Source organism: Zonotrichia albicollis, chromosome 14 (genome assembly GCF_047830755.1).
Source record: "Zonotrichia albicollis isolate bZonAlb1 chromosome 14, bZonAlb1.hap1, whole genome shotgun sequence".
NCBI lineage: Eukaryota > Metazoa > Chordata > Aves > Passeriformes > Passerellidae > Zonotrichia > Zonotrichia albicollis.
The window spans coordinates 10,985,635-10,999,397 of record NC_133832.1 but is presented as its reverse complement, the minus strand read 5'-3'; the positions used below and the strand labels follow the sequence as shown (position 1 = coordinate 10,999,397).

At 38.4% G+C, this 13,763-nt stretch overlaps 1 protein-coding gene across 7 annotated transcripts in view; it reads right to left on the bottom strand.

The window, feature by feature from the left end:
* Window positions 1-13,763, bottom strand: part of TENM1 (teneurin transmembrane protein 1) — a 770,124-nt gene that overhangs the window by 53,297 nt on the left and 703,064 nt on the right. For all 7 annotated transcript variants that reach the window (XM_026791932.2, XM_005484457.4, XM_074551699.1 and 4 more), the window contains 4 exons: window positions 11,855-11,998; window positions 7,013-7,262; window positions 6,145-6,165; window positions 2,521-2,753 (listed from right to left, as the gene is read on the bottom strand). In XM_026791932.2, the coding sequence (XP_026647733.2) occupies window positions 2,521-2,753; window positions 6,145-6,165; window positions 7,013-7,262; window positions 11,855-11,998 (648 nt within the window). The remainder of the gene's footprint in view (window positions 1-2,520; window positions 2,754-6,144; window positions 6,166-7,012; window positions 7,263-11,854; window positions 11,999-13,763) is intronic.

Below are 13,763 nucleotides of genomic sequence, written 5' to 3'. Positions count from 1 at the left end.
AAATAATGAAATAACAATGTAGGACTCTTCTAAACCTCCCAGCATGAAAAATGGGTATGAGTTCAGAAAAGTTAAAAGTACTTTTCAAAGCAACGTTCATCCAGAAAACTAAGTAAGAAAGAGAATTTGAATTTCCACCTATTAACACAGCTTTGAGGATGTTACCAAACAGGATTAAGTTTCACAAGTGTTACACAGCAAGTATTTCATAACAATTTTGCAAATGGAAAAAGAGATAAATAGATAACCCCTTATACTCTAGATAATCCCTTATATGCTTATACAAGCAGCTAGTAGCAAAAATTAGAGTCCAACTTTTAAGATATAACTAACCAAGGTCAAACAACCACTAAATGGAGTCCTTTTTCACATACTATCTTTCTATCAAGCAAAGGGGAAAATAATTTTTCCTTTATCATGGGAAAACGAATACTCAGGACAAAAAAAAGAAGGCAAGCAAAGTAAAAAAGCTAGCAATATTCATGTATCAGCTTAAGAAATAAATACAAATTATTTATTGAATAATGCAAGCAATTAGATTTAATAACTTGGAAATTAGTCTGTCTGGGACCTATCGTTGCACTGTAAAAATCTCAGAGGTATAAAACCAGAAGCAATTCATTTATTTCTGTGGTCAAATGCTATGTAAGACTGTGTGTCTGTGTGTCCAAGGATTTTTAAACATACTTAAGTAGTTTTTGTCAAAATTTCCTGCTTCCTACAGAAAACAGTTTTCTTTACACTGTTTGAATGTAATTTCAATAGAAAAATGACATCTTCTGACTTGACAAATATTTCAAGAATAAGCAAAATAAGTGATCCAAAAGAATCTCTAAAACTGTAAAGTATGGGAGACTTCTCTGTTTCTTAATAAAGATCTATGGGTACCAGACAAACACTTCCTTCTACTTTCCAGGGTTATTCACACTCTCACAGTTCAGGGGAAAACAAGGACCTGTAGCTACTTGGCTGTTACAGTGCTACACTGAGAACACTGCTGGGGACTACGAGCTGATGCTGAATTTTTTGAGGGCCTGCACTAAAAGGGCGTGTGGCTGTCCAGACTTACTCAAGATTAAAATAAAAACCTAACAAATTGGATCATTTCAATCTGATGTTATTTAGAGGAGATGCATAAAATTAAAGCACCTGGGAGTCATTGTCTGAATTTGCCAACCAAAGAGTCATTGTCTGCTCACAATTTCTTTTTAATAATTGCTGGCTGCCCAAGAACTCCGGACTTGTGTTTTTATTCCTCCTCATTTCTTTATGACTAGAACCTTCTATTAAGGAAGTAAGTATGAGTATCTTTAAAGGAAACAGTGTATCACAACATTTTCATCAACACATTTCCCCACTAAGAAAAAAAGATGGAGCAACTGATTGTATTGTAATTGGATATCATCAATTGTAATCAGAAATATAACACCGATCACTTTCATAGAGTCACACCTTCCTGATAAAGGATCTGAAAACCTTTGTTTTCTACTATTTTTAGAAGTGATTCATTACCTTAATTAGCTGCCAGAGATTAACATTTATTTGTACTTACCTCACACTTACCTTCTTTCATTAAAGACATACTAAAGTCACTCTATAATTACAATGTGTCTCTTGCTCAACCTTAAACCAGGATTATTTGCTTGTCTTAGAGGTATTTCTGCCTGGATGTACATTCTAATTTCCTACTGATGTACAGCCTTCCTTTATTAGCTGAGGAAAAAGAATCAAAGCCCTTCCTTGGAGCCAGCTGTGAGCAGGCGCGGGGGAAGCGCAGCTCAGCCCACGCAGGGCTCTGCCTTGGGAGCTGCTGAGTACCCTTTGTTCCAGGGATTTCAGTGGGAGCTGAGGGTGATCAGCTGCTTTAGAGCACCAAATCCAGAGACTTTATCACAGTTCTAGTGCACACTGCAAGGGGATTAATTGTGGCTTTGGTGGGGATTCGAGGCTTCACATGCATTTTGCCTGTGACAATACTGGATGTACTCTGACAGGGAGGATGCACTAAAATGCTTATTTCATGTGCAGCAGGGGAGATGCTCATCTTTTGCACAGTGTGTTAATAAGAAAGGACAAACTAGAGTTCCAAATAAACTCGATTTTGTTCGCTGATTTGAACAGCCCTGACTTATTGTGTACGAGTAAGCTCTGTTAACATTACAACACTCACCTGATGCATAACACCTAAAAAATGGACTTTGAAACTATATAATTTGCTTAAGAGTTACATATAATTAAATGTTGCCACCTTGCAATTGAAAGGTAATGAAAGAGGAGTGTTGTCATACAGGGAAGAGTAATCAGAGGATTCTAGCTGGAGCCCGCTGCCCATGCTGACCTCTCATAAAGGACTGGCTGTACGGCAGACATGAGTAAGCCTCATGAAGGGATTTGGCTTAATAGTTGCTTAAATCATTGCCACAGACACATTTTTGTACATCCAGTTGCATCTGAGTTCCTAAATAATGACAGGAAATGCAAGTGACCAACACTAAGTACCCCAGACACAGACATTCTTACCTCTTGGGCTGTTGAGAGAGGCCTCGGATGCCTTTCCACCATCCCCACAGTGACTCTGGTCAAAAGGAAGGCACTGATCACCTGTTCCTGCCACCACGTCTGCATTTTTGGCCAGATCCTTTGTTTCAGTGAGAGACTTTGCTTTGTAGACTTTTCTGGTGTTGGTATCTGATAAGTAAAGGGATTCTGACACTGGATCAACAGCCAAGTAATATTTATGTGCAGGACTTGTACTGAAACAGAAGAGAAGAGCATCAAAGCCAATTTGTTTTTTTCTTGTAAGTCTCTGTGGCAGCACAACAATTATACTCTACTTATCTGAAGAGGACAGAGGTATAAGTGAGAGCAGCTCAAGACACCGCTCAGTGTCCTGCTACAGAGCCTGACCAGTGAGTTTTGGAGCTGGGGCAGAGACTGGTACTGGGCAGTTGGTCTGCCCATCAGTACCAAACCACTCAGGATAAAGCTAAATGGAGTGAATTCAGCTTAGTTGTAATTATTACTATCAAAAGCAAGATCATTTTTCTATATCTGATACCTCCTAGTACTCTTGGCACTGAAAACAAATCTATGAGTCGCAGCAAAGTGAATCACAGGCAGTTCTGGATGGGCACAAATACCCACTCTTGGTTATTTTTATCTGTTTCTAAACCTAAGGAAATATGAAGGTGTGAAATATGGTGCCTTAATTCATGCAGACTCCATTGTCAGGAGCAAGGCAGAAGGCCAAGTACTGTCAGTGCAACCAGGGATGAATTAATGCACCATAATTCATGCACTGTCACTGCCTTATTGAGATTATAAAATGTTATTTAAAAAAATATTTACATATGTTAATTAAATGGTGGGGATCATAAATTCTAATCTGAAAACCGAGCTGCATCTTATTATCTAGTAAGACTTTAAGTTTCTTTTTCAGTGCAAAGTTAATTTCCAGTTAGAAGAAAATTTTTAAGCACATGGCACACCATGCTAGTGTCCTGAGCCTGCTGAGCCTGCAGTGGGGCTTAACTAAAAACCCAGACAGAGAGCCTTTAAATCACACAGCTGGTTACTGAAATGGTGGGAGAGAGGCACAGGCTGAGAGTTTAGGTGCTCAGAAAGTATTTTTAACAACTACTGTGTTCCTTTAAGGGGGTGGAGGAGATTTCCGGAAAGTGGCTGGGTTTTACATGCCCAGATAGATTAAAGAAATTGCAAAATATATCCCCTGCTTCTTATTTTTTTCAGGAGATATTTTATTAATATTGGTACAATTAACTAACACTTAGGATTGCTGCAACAAAGTTGTGAAGTGAGTTCCTCCTCTCACCTGGGCCAGTCCTGTTTGTGGTGGGTTTGACAATGCTCAGTGATATTCCCAGAGCTGGGGAGCAGATGTGAAACCCAGTCCTAGGAACCACAGGGAATGAGAGGGCAGTGGTATGATGAAAGATGAGTAAGAGGATGAGCTAAAAGCAATTAATGCCAAGATATCACCACTACAGAATTTGTTTGTTGAAAATATCAAGAATCATTTTTGCTCTCTGGATTGAGGTCAGGAGTCACAGGCCAGCCAAATGATGACTTTTAAATAAAACATTTCTATGAAAAAAGTTGCAAGGAGAATTCTAGACTTTAAATAAACATGTTGTTCAGTATGCAGAAACTGCAGAGAACCAGGGGTCACTCTATATTCTCCTTGTAGACACATTTTCTGTCATCCTTGTCGTTAGATTTAATAGACCAGCTGTTAGAAAACTCTTCATGTTTATGCTTAAAGCCTTGCATACTAAAATGCTTACAGAGTATAGTAAAAATGGAACACAAATAAAAAAACTTGCTATTTTTGCAGAAGACTGTAATCAGATATAAATCTGAGTTGCTTTAAATTAGTCTTTTGAAAACTATACGAAGTAGAGTAGGATTTAAAATTAAACTTTGCAGTACTGCTCTGTATTAAATTTTTCTCTGTACTTTTCTCCAGGTTTAGTTTCAATTTTTACTAGTCAAACAGCTTTGCTATAGCTTAATAAAATCATTATGACAAGAAAAACAAATGGGATAAGGTGCTTGTAAACACCAAAAATAAGATCAGTGGCATTTTCTGTTTACTGGTTGCCAAACTCTCCCTTTTTACACAGTATTGTCTTTTTTACATGGTAAAAATAACTCTTTTGGAGGCTAAAAGTTGTGTAGAGGAACTGGATTTTGAAGCCTTTTCCTGTCTGGACTGTCAGGAGTCATCTTTTACCTGCTGCTTCTACATGTTTCTTTGAGCATTCTATAAATTTCCACCATGACTATTTCCTTTACAGCCTCAAGAGAATGGCACACAGAGGGATTGTTGAGTACTCCCCTATGACCTCAAAGACTACATTAACTTCAAATTATTTCCTCTTATTTTCTATAAAATTCACTTGGACAGAACAGTGACACAAACATTATTATTGTAATTAATAGGGCTGGAGTACTTCATATTGTCATAATTAATTAAGGTTAAAGCTCATCTCAAGAAACAAGTACTAGTAATCAGGTATTAAAAAGAAAAAATCTACTAATGAAAGAAACCTCTAAATGTAAAAGCTGCTTTATGCTTTGAATGCATTATAGAGAAATTTAGTTTACAAATATACTGGTCAGTTTAAAGCAAGTGGAAACAACCCTTCAGTTAAAAAATGGAACTTTGCACTTACCAACTAGGAATTATTCTTCCTTTTTAAGTTTTAATTGTAAAATATATGAGATGTGACATAATCTGGTAAATAATTTATAGTATTCAATAGCAGTCCTGTGGCTAAAGTGAGCAATTCCAACCAATACTCTCATGCTGTAAACACAGCTCAGTCCACACTCTGCTCCCTACTATGCCATGCAGTTACTGTTTCACACGGTACTAGTGCTGGTTTATTTATCTCATTTAAGTACTGGAATGCTAAAAAGTTTATTTCTAAGGAGACAGAGTGCCTTGCTGCCTCTTTCTAGCATGCAACATCACTTCTGCAGCTGGACTGTGGGAACCAACTCCCTCACCGTCTGTCGCAGAAGCCGAATGTGCAATGTTCATTCCTTTAAAGAAATCCCTAAATTGCAATGCTAAAATGCCAGCTGGAAGGGGAGAAAGCCACTTGCTTTGTCTTTAACTGGAGCAGCAAGGACTGAGCTTTGACACAGCATCTTCAGTTCTGGGCTCTGCTGTGCACTGGCAGGTTTTAAAGCTCATGGTACCCCAGAACCTCTGAAGCACAGAACACTAAAGTACAGTGTTTTTCTGTAGCTTTTTAAACTAATTTTTAGGAGCTAAAGCCCGTTTCCTAGGATGGCTATATCTATGATCAGTCAAACACCATGTGAAATGGGTATGACAGCTATGAAATGTACTCTCAGTGTTCAGGTTTAAACCTGTCCATCTCTTCTTGGTGATCAGGAAACTGATTTTTAGAGGGAGGGAGACTTTACTCCTTTAACGAGAACAAATCAAACTTTCTGAACTATAAAGAAAGAAATGTTAATAAATACAGATGTTAATCAAATTCACCTATTTATTAAATTCAAGTGTTTCTCTATATCCTGACTTTTAAAAGGACTTTTGTAAGACTGTCTCCTCGAACGTGGTTTACATACCAGTTATTACATTTTACTTACCTGTGTCTTGTGTCTCTATTCCTGGAAAGGCAGATCAGGTTTAAAAGGAAAGAGAAAGACAAGGAATGTTAGTCCCTGACAGAACTGTGCTCTTTGCCTCACTGATAACAGACCTGTATCTCACTAACAAAATACTGTTTATCCTCTTACTTGGTATTTCTTTCAAAATGGTTCCTTTGCACTGCCCACACATTGCCAAGTTAATTCTGAACAATCAGCACACAGAATCTTCACCAGAAATGTTAGCTAGGTGGATGGTAAATAAGAGAAATTTGATATATTAATGTCCAAAATATTTCCTGCCTTCCCTTGTGTGCCTCAAAGGGAAAGGGTAGCTGAGGTGATAACTACAGGGGAGTCATTAAGGGCAGCCCAGGCTCAGCCTTTGGCATGTCTGTGATGCCAGGTTTGCTCCTGCCTGCTTAAACTGAGCCCCATCCTCTGCTCATGAGAGGATTAACTGCATTCATTGTAAACATGTTAAGTCTATAGGCCCAGACCTGACATGATACTCTGCATGTTTGCTGTGGAATTATGCAGCTTTCTCCAAAAATACACATCATGGTATATTTTAACTATTGGAGAAAATGTAAAACCTCACAGCTTTATTAATTCTGCAATTTGCAGAAATTCATTATGCAAGACCTGTTCTACAGGCCACTTAAAACATCCTATTTAACTGATAACTCCAAGTAGGTGTAAGTTTTCTGGTAAGTTGGTTTGATAGTTGATGACACACATGGCCACAAAGCGACCACATGTGGCTATTTCATCAAGTCCCAAGGGATAAAAGCTCACCCAAGTTTTCACAGGCATATCACAGCCAGGATTATGCACACTGATCAGAGAAAGCCAATTATTGTTTTACCTTAATTCTAATATACCAATGGAATTTCCAGAGGGGAAGATCCGTCTGACATAATTGAAATCCCCAATATAGACACTTCCATCAGGCCCAGAAGCAAGTGCAACTGGGGCAAAGAGTTTGCTGTTGAGGGCAAGCCCATTGCAGTTGGAGCAAGAGACACTCCTCTGGTGCCCATTGCCCATCACAGTGGAGATGACTGGAGGCTGCTGGGAAATGAACATGTTTTCCCCATTTCCTTTGTGCACAATTCCTAAAGGGAGGGGAGGGAAGAAAACAGAGACAAAATAAGCACATGTATGGCATTTAAACTATTCTGCAGGTTTGGATTACAAAATCCTCCAGAAAACTAGATTACCAAAATAGCAACAAACATCTGATATTTTAAAGTCACAGGGTTCCCTTAATCTTTTCCAATTTTGTTCATAATTTTGTTCACTGTCACCATTTTGTTCAGCAGTGGCTAGTGGCTATTTTAAAGCCAACATCAGGAGGAAAACTCATGGTTGGTTAATGCTCTAACAAATTGACTGCTAATTGCAGTGCTATCTGATTTCTTGGGGATTACTGCTTTAATATTCATTTTATTCATAAATTTTTATTAGGTAGCAGAGGAATTTCTTAGGCAGTTTGAATATTTAATTAAAGGAGATTAATAGCAGGACCACTCTGCATTTTTCACAAAAGAGCACCAAGTGGCAGTACAAAATCAATATTCAAATTCAACTGTGAGTCCTTCATGGTATATGAAAGTGGTGCCAAGTGCAGCAAAACCAAGTTAAGAGTCAAGGAGCAATTGTGAAGTACCAGTGAGTGTCTTCCCAGCAATATCCTCCCTTCTGCCATAAAGGCTAGAACAGGTTATTCTAGCACTGCTCTGCAGCATACACTGTTTAAAGTCTTCCCAATTACTAGGTTGGTGATACCAGAGCTAGTACAAAGATGTATTTTCTCAAGCTGACAGCTACAGTGTTTATTTTAAGTAACAATGTGGTAATATATTTAAGAAGTATCTTTGAAATGACATGTTATTGCAAGAATTTGGCTACTGCAAACAGAAGATAGGTATTCTTTTAGATCCTAGTCCAAAATTTCTTATTTCCCTTGAAAGGCCCAGTACTTCATCAGAACATTAGCTCTATTAAAGGAACAAACACAAGGGAATTTACTTTCTGGAGGACTCCTGCTGGGAAATGAGAATATTCTCCACACTGCAGGAAGTGCATGTTGAGACATGTCTGAGTTTTCCCAAGGCACAGCAAATGTATTTATGTATTGTCTCTACCAACTTCTATTTCAACTATTTGTGACTTTCAGGTAAATCTGAAGATAAAATTCACCTTGGAAATTACTGAATGTTGCCACAGCTATTTTGAAGGGAATTATAGTAAAAAAAAAAAAAATCTATGAACAACAGAGGACAGAATCCACGGATTTGTTTGAATGATGGCTTAAAAAAAGGCATCCTGGAAATATAACAGTAAAATAAATGGCAATATTCTCTCTTATGCAGTGGACAAAAATACTACGAAATGAAGATGCCGCCCTTTGTCTGAAATTACAATGTTAAGGTAATCTTTCAACATCCTCTTACAAATGCCAGTAAATAATTAGGACTCTGGAGAATATGTTTTGCTGTCAATAAATGTAAGTGTGTGCTTAATATCAGGCTCTCAAGCTGCTGCTTTCATTTCAGTTGATGCTCTGTTGCACTGGGGTTGCTTTTACCTTAAAGCATAAAGTTCCTCTAAAATTACTCCTCCTTGCCCCAGATAAATAAAAATGGAATCAGTCCACTTTCCCATCAGAAAAAAAAATAATCAAATAACAACCCAATAAATTGGTTAATAGCACATTCATTTGTATTCATGAGATACAGGTGTCTTTAAAAGACATCAGTGTAGGAACTAATATTTATGGTATCTGTTTTCTTCTTGATTATGAGAAATGCCCTGATGATCTTCCAAACTGACAAAAACCTTGGTACCAGAAAACATTAAACTCTAATCATGTCACAAATTAGAAGTGATCAAACCTCCAAATTGGTGAGGAAAAGAAAGTAGTAAAAGAGCAGAGGAGTGTAGCTGAGAACAGGATGTGTTAACCTAACAGCCAGACTGATGCAAAACTGCATACATTTAAAAAAACTGAGCTTCCAGTGACAGCCACATTGGAACAATACTTGTTATTTCACATCAATTCTGCTGAAATCGGGCAGGTTTTTTTCTTTCTTTTTGTAAATCCTTACATCTGGCAGTAAAACACAGTTTTCACTTGCTAAGGTTTCTACACGTCAATACATGTACATCCACATTACTATGAATGGCAAGTCTGTAAAATTGCATCTATTTCCTGTAACTCAGTTTATTTTGTAACTTCTTAAAAATGAGTGACCTTCATGGGGAGGGAAAGAAGAGTATCTACCCTGGCTTTGAGCAGGAATTTTGTGCACAGTAGCAGACCAGCTGGGCAACCAGGCTAACAGCTGAAGTTAGATATAAGCTCTTCAGGACTAGTAAATCAACCAAAGTGCTTCTAGTTTAGTTTGAAAATAAAATTGCAATTTGCAGTAGAGAATGTTATATTCCAGTGATGTTTCTGTAGTTAATCCAAAGGCAGTGTTTCAAAATCATAAAAGTTTCATCCTTCTAAAAAGAGCAGTTCTTCATATATAGAAAGGAGATGCTTTAATTAAAAAGTGAAAAATCTTAATATATTCATACTCAAGCAGGCTAGTTAATGCTTTTCATATCTGTCATGGTGGCATGGAGATAAGTCTAAAACACATAATTCTAGTTGGAATCATATTCTTGTCCTTATTTAAAGTCTGTGTTATATATCTGAAATTGAAATGCAGTTCACTTGTTTCTAGGTAAGACCAGAAGCACACTTGTTATTTTTATCCTTTTGGTTACCACAGTTCATTATTTTGTTTTGTTGCTTTAATATGAACTACAGGCTGCTCTGGTAGGTGTGCACCAGCTTTGTTATAGTAATTGTTTTTCTGCCCTTAGCTGTTTTTCTAGCTGGTGTACAAGAGCGAGATCTGGGTGCTCAAAGCCTGTAACAGTCCTGAGGAACCCCTGGCACGCCCCTGAGCCTGGGCTCTGCCAGCTGGCTGGAGATGCTCTGACATGCAAACTGCAAACAGAAGAGCCCCTGGATTTCAAGTCAGATGTCCTCATGCCCTCTCCTTCCCTCCTGTGTCTGCAGGTGATGGATAAAGGGGTTTGGCAGCTCCCCCTGCCTTCAGCCTTGATGGTGTCCAGCACAGAGGGAACATGTGAGGAAGAGGAGCAGGTGGAGGGAGCTGCACATTCCCCATCCATGCAGTGGGCACAGCCCAGCTCATCTGAGAGGAGGTGGCTTGGGGCTGACAGCTCAGGGCTCTCTGGCATTCTCAGCCACACAGCTGAGATGGGGACAGGAACCAATTTGTCACCACACTCCTTGTGCTCAGGAGAGCAATGGCTTAGCCCAGCTTGGATTATAATTGTGTATTTTACAAAATCTCGGAACATGTTAGTGCCTACAGGGTGAATTGTGGTAGTAACCACTGCAGTTATCAGATAGTCATATAAATTAGAGTTACTGCCAGCAATTTAGTCTTGAAATTAAACTATGCAAGTGGTAAATTGGCACTAAGGAGTAGACTGTGGGACTCACAGTTGGGGGCTCAGCTGACTGAGGTCAGATTTCTCTTTGTTAAATGTCAATAGCTGGCATTTAAAAGAGACAATCTATACAAACCAATAAGACAGGGAATGAAAGAACTGCTGTTTAAAATGTCAAACTATTTTAAATCAAAACAGAAATCCAGATAATTTACAAACTAAATCTGACCTTTTGTATTTGGAATATTTATACTGTAGCTGTGCATTCAGCAACAGAACTTGTAAAACTTGAGAGCCATACATCTGTGCATGCATCTTCATCAACAGAAATTTGCAGATGGAAATAGATTTTATTGGACTGACTCTCAGCTGGAGCAAATGGAGAGAACTTTTCTGAATCCAATACTCTGTTGACTTCTAAGTGCTAAAATATGACCTCAAGTTTCTCTTCTAGACAACGAGGTATCTGTTTATTGGCAAAACCATATATAGTTACCATAACTTATCTACAAGTATTGTTTTAATAATTTAGTTCCACTAGTTCCTGATCACAGATGGTCATAGAGGAAAAGAAATCTTCCCAGGTGTAAAATAAAAGCACTGGGAAAAAATATTCAAGCCTCCATGCCTGAAGAATATCTCTGCAGGGTTAATGTTATGACACTAAAAGCATTTACAGATTTTTTCACTAATGGTTTGAAATGTGTTGGATTGCTTGTGCTGAGGAGTGACTTACTGTGCTTCTGCACAGAGTGGGAGCCACAAAAGCTGCACAGGGGACTGGCAGTGTGGCATTGGAAGTGCTGCCCTGTGATCAAGCAGGGTTTGTCTGCCTGGGGCTGTGCTGCTACAAACTGGTGGCAGCCATAGGATGAATTAGGGGTGAAGACACTTCACTGGGAATGTGACACACTACAGACTGACCTGAAACGTGGCACTTCTATACCAGCTGGGTGAGAATGAACCCAAATTAGTTTGCCCTTTTCCCATCTGAACGACCACAATGTGTTAACAATTGCAAGAGTCAGTGATATTAATGTCTAAACCCTGGGAGCCAGAACATTCAAAAAATCCTTTCAGATGGCATTTACAGTTCAGCTCTCAATACATGAGGGTGCACATTCAAAGAGGATTACACATTAGGAAGTGTAACACTTAAAACCTGAACAATTAATTCCTTTAAAATTTGCATTCTCCTTCTGTGTGGGCAGTTAATAAAGGAGGGACTTACCACTTTGTGGATTTAATACATGGTGTTTGTTTATCGACCAGCCACCCAGATTTGAAGCATCCATTTCAAAGCCTTGAAGGATTACTGTTCTCTTCTCCCACAGAATAAAATCAGGACATGTTTCATATTCATATCCCACCGACACTGCAAACAAATAATTAAAGATCTCTCAGTCTACCTTTTCCTCTGTGAACTGCTAGGCACTTTTTCATTCTAGGTGTTGATATTCATCTGCCAAGTAATGATGCCACTAATTTTCCTCTGTCTGATTGCTATTGTATGGTATTTTTTGAAAAAGAGTTTTAAGAGATTATTATGTTATTACAGCTATACTTACTACTGCTTCAAAGCAGAAAATAGTCTGTGGTATCAGTTATGGATTTCATAAGATTACAAATCTCCTCCAATGACTCCTGACTTGATTGTTCATTGCATTTCTGCTAATTACCTGAATAACTGCTTAAACAGAAAAGAATCCATGCTAAAACAAATTGGTTTTAATTAGTTTGCAGGCTATTAAAATTACAGTTAGGCAGAAATGGATTGACAAGCTGAATATTTCCAGAATTCCACATTTATCGTAACAGGCTTGCATATTACCAAAATACCTGATAAAAAATCTTGAATTTCCCTAAAGATTGTGCATCTTGGTAACTCAAATTGATTTAAACAGTTTTCATTTAGTTTCCATAAAAGAAAACAAAAATTCGAAATTTTTGATATCTCTAACATACCAAACTTTAAAGAAAAATTAATTATGCCTGACTTTAATGGATTTCAGTGAAACCCATTAATAAATGAAGAATAATTCTTTATATCAAATTCAATAATTTGACCTTGGAAATACTGAAACAGTTCAACCTTTCCAAAATAGAAATGTTTAAAAAAAAGATTTTAGGTTACAAAATTACAAAGAAATTAAAAAATTTTAATAGTTTCTTTTCACTTTTTCTATTTAACAGCTTTAGGTATATTTTACTTAAACCCTAAACAGTTTTAATACCACCTAAATTCCATTACTGTATACAATCAAAATATTCTGACCAGCTCTAACAGAGAACATTTCGGTTTGTAAGATAAATGTTTTATGGCCAACTGAAAACTGTTCTTTACAGTAACAGCTCTAGAGGTTCTTCACCACTTTAGCAGAAAGAAACTGTTTTTGCAGCTGAACTCTGATTTGTAAAAATCACATTTCCTTAAGTACTATAAATATTGTACATTTCAAACATTACAGGTTTCAGTTTGAGGGTCCAGCAGTCGCTTTGTCCAATTCCTCTGTTACAGGAGCTCTTACAACCAACACCAGCAAAGCTTCTGGGTTGACCCTGAGCTGAGAGCCCAAGAAAGGGCAGGGAACTTCCAGAGCAGCCACATCCTGTGCTGGCATGAGTCAGAAGGGTCCAGTAACCGAGCACGCTATTTTCTAGGTGTTAATGCAGAGAGGAGATAAAGGGCAGAGTTTTCCTCTGAAGCAACCTCACATTTGCCACCTACACATTAAAATTTTTCCTCCAGTCATGTGCTTAACACGTTCAGTCCCAGGTCAGCTGTGTGTGCCCTTCAACACAGCCCCTCAGCCTGGCTCAGGGACTTGCCAGGGACACACAGGACAGTTACCAGCTGCTGGGAGGGACCGTGCTGGGAGCTGGGCAAGGGAGGGATAACTATTCACAGACCCTGGAATCTGGGCCCATGGATCCACTGGGGCATCTTTCCAAGGGCTGGAGCTAACTCTGTAAACCTCAGTATTCCCTGCCTACAGCTGATGTTTCTGAGCTGCAAAATTCTCTCCAGGGGTTATATCACCCCCTTTCTTAGAAGTTCACTGCTCCCTGCTCTCATATTGTGCATAGCTGTCATTTTGTCCCCTCTCATCAGTGAGAGACATATGGACTACACTCTCTGT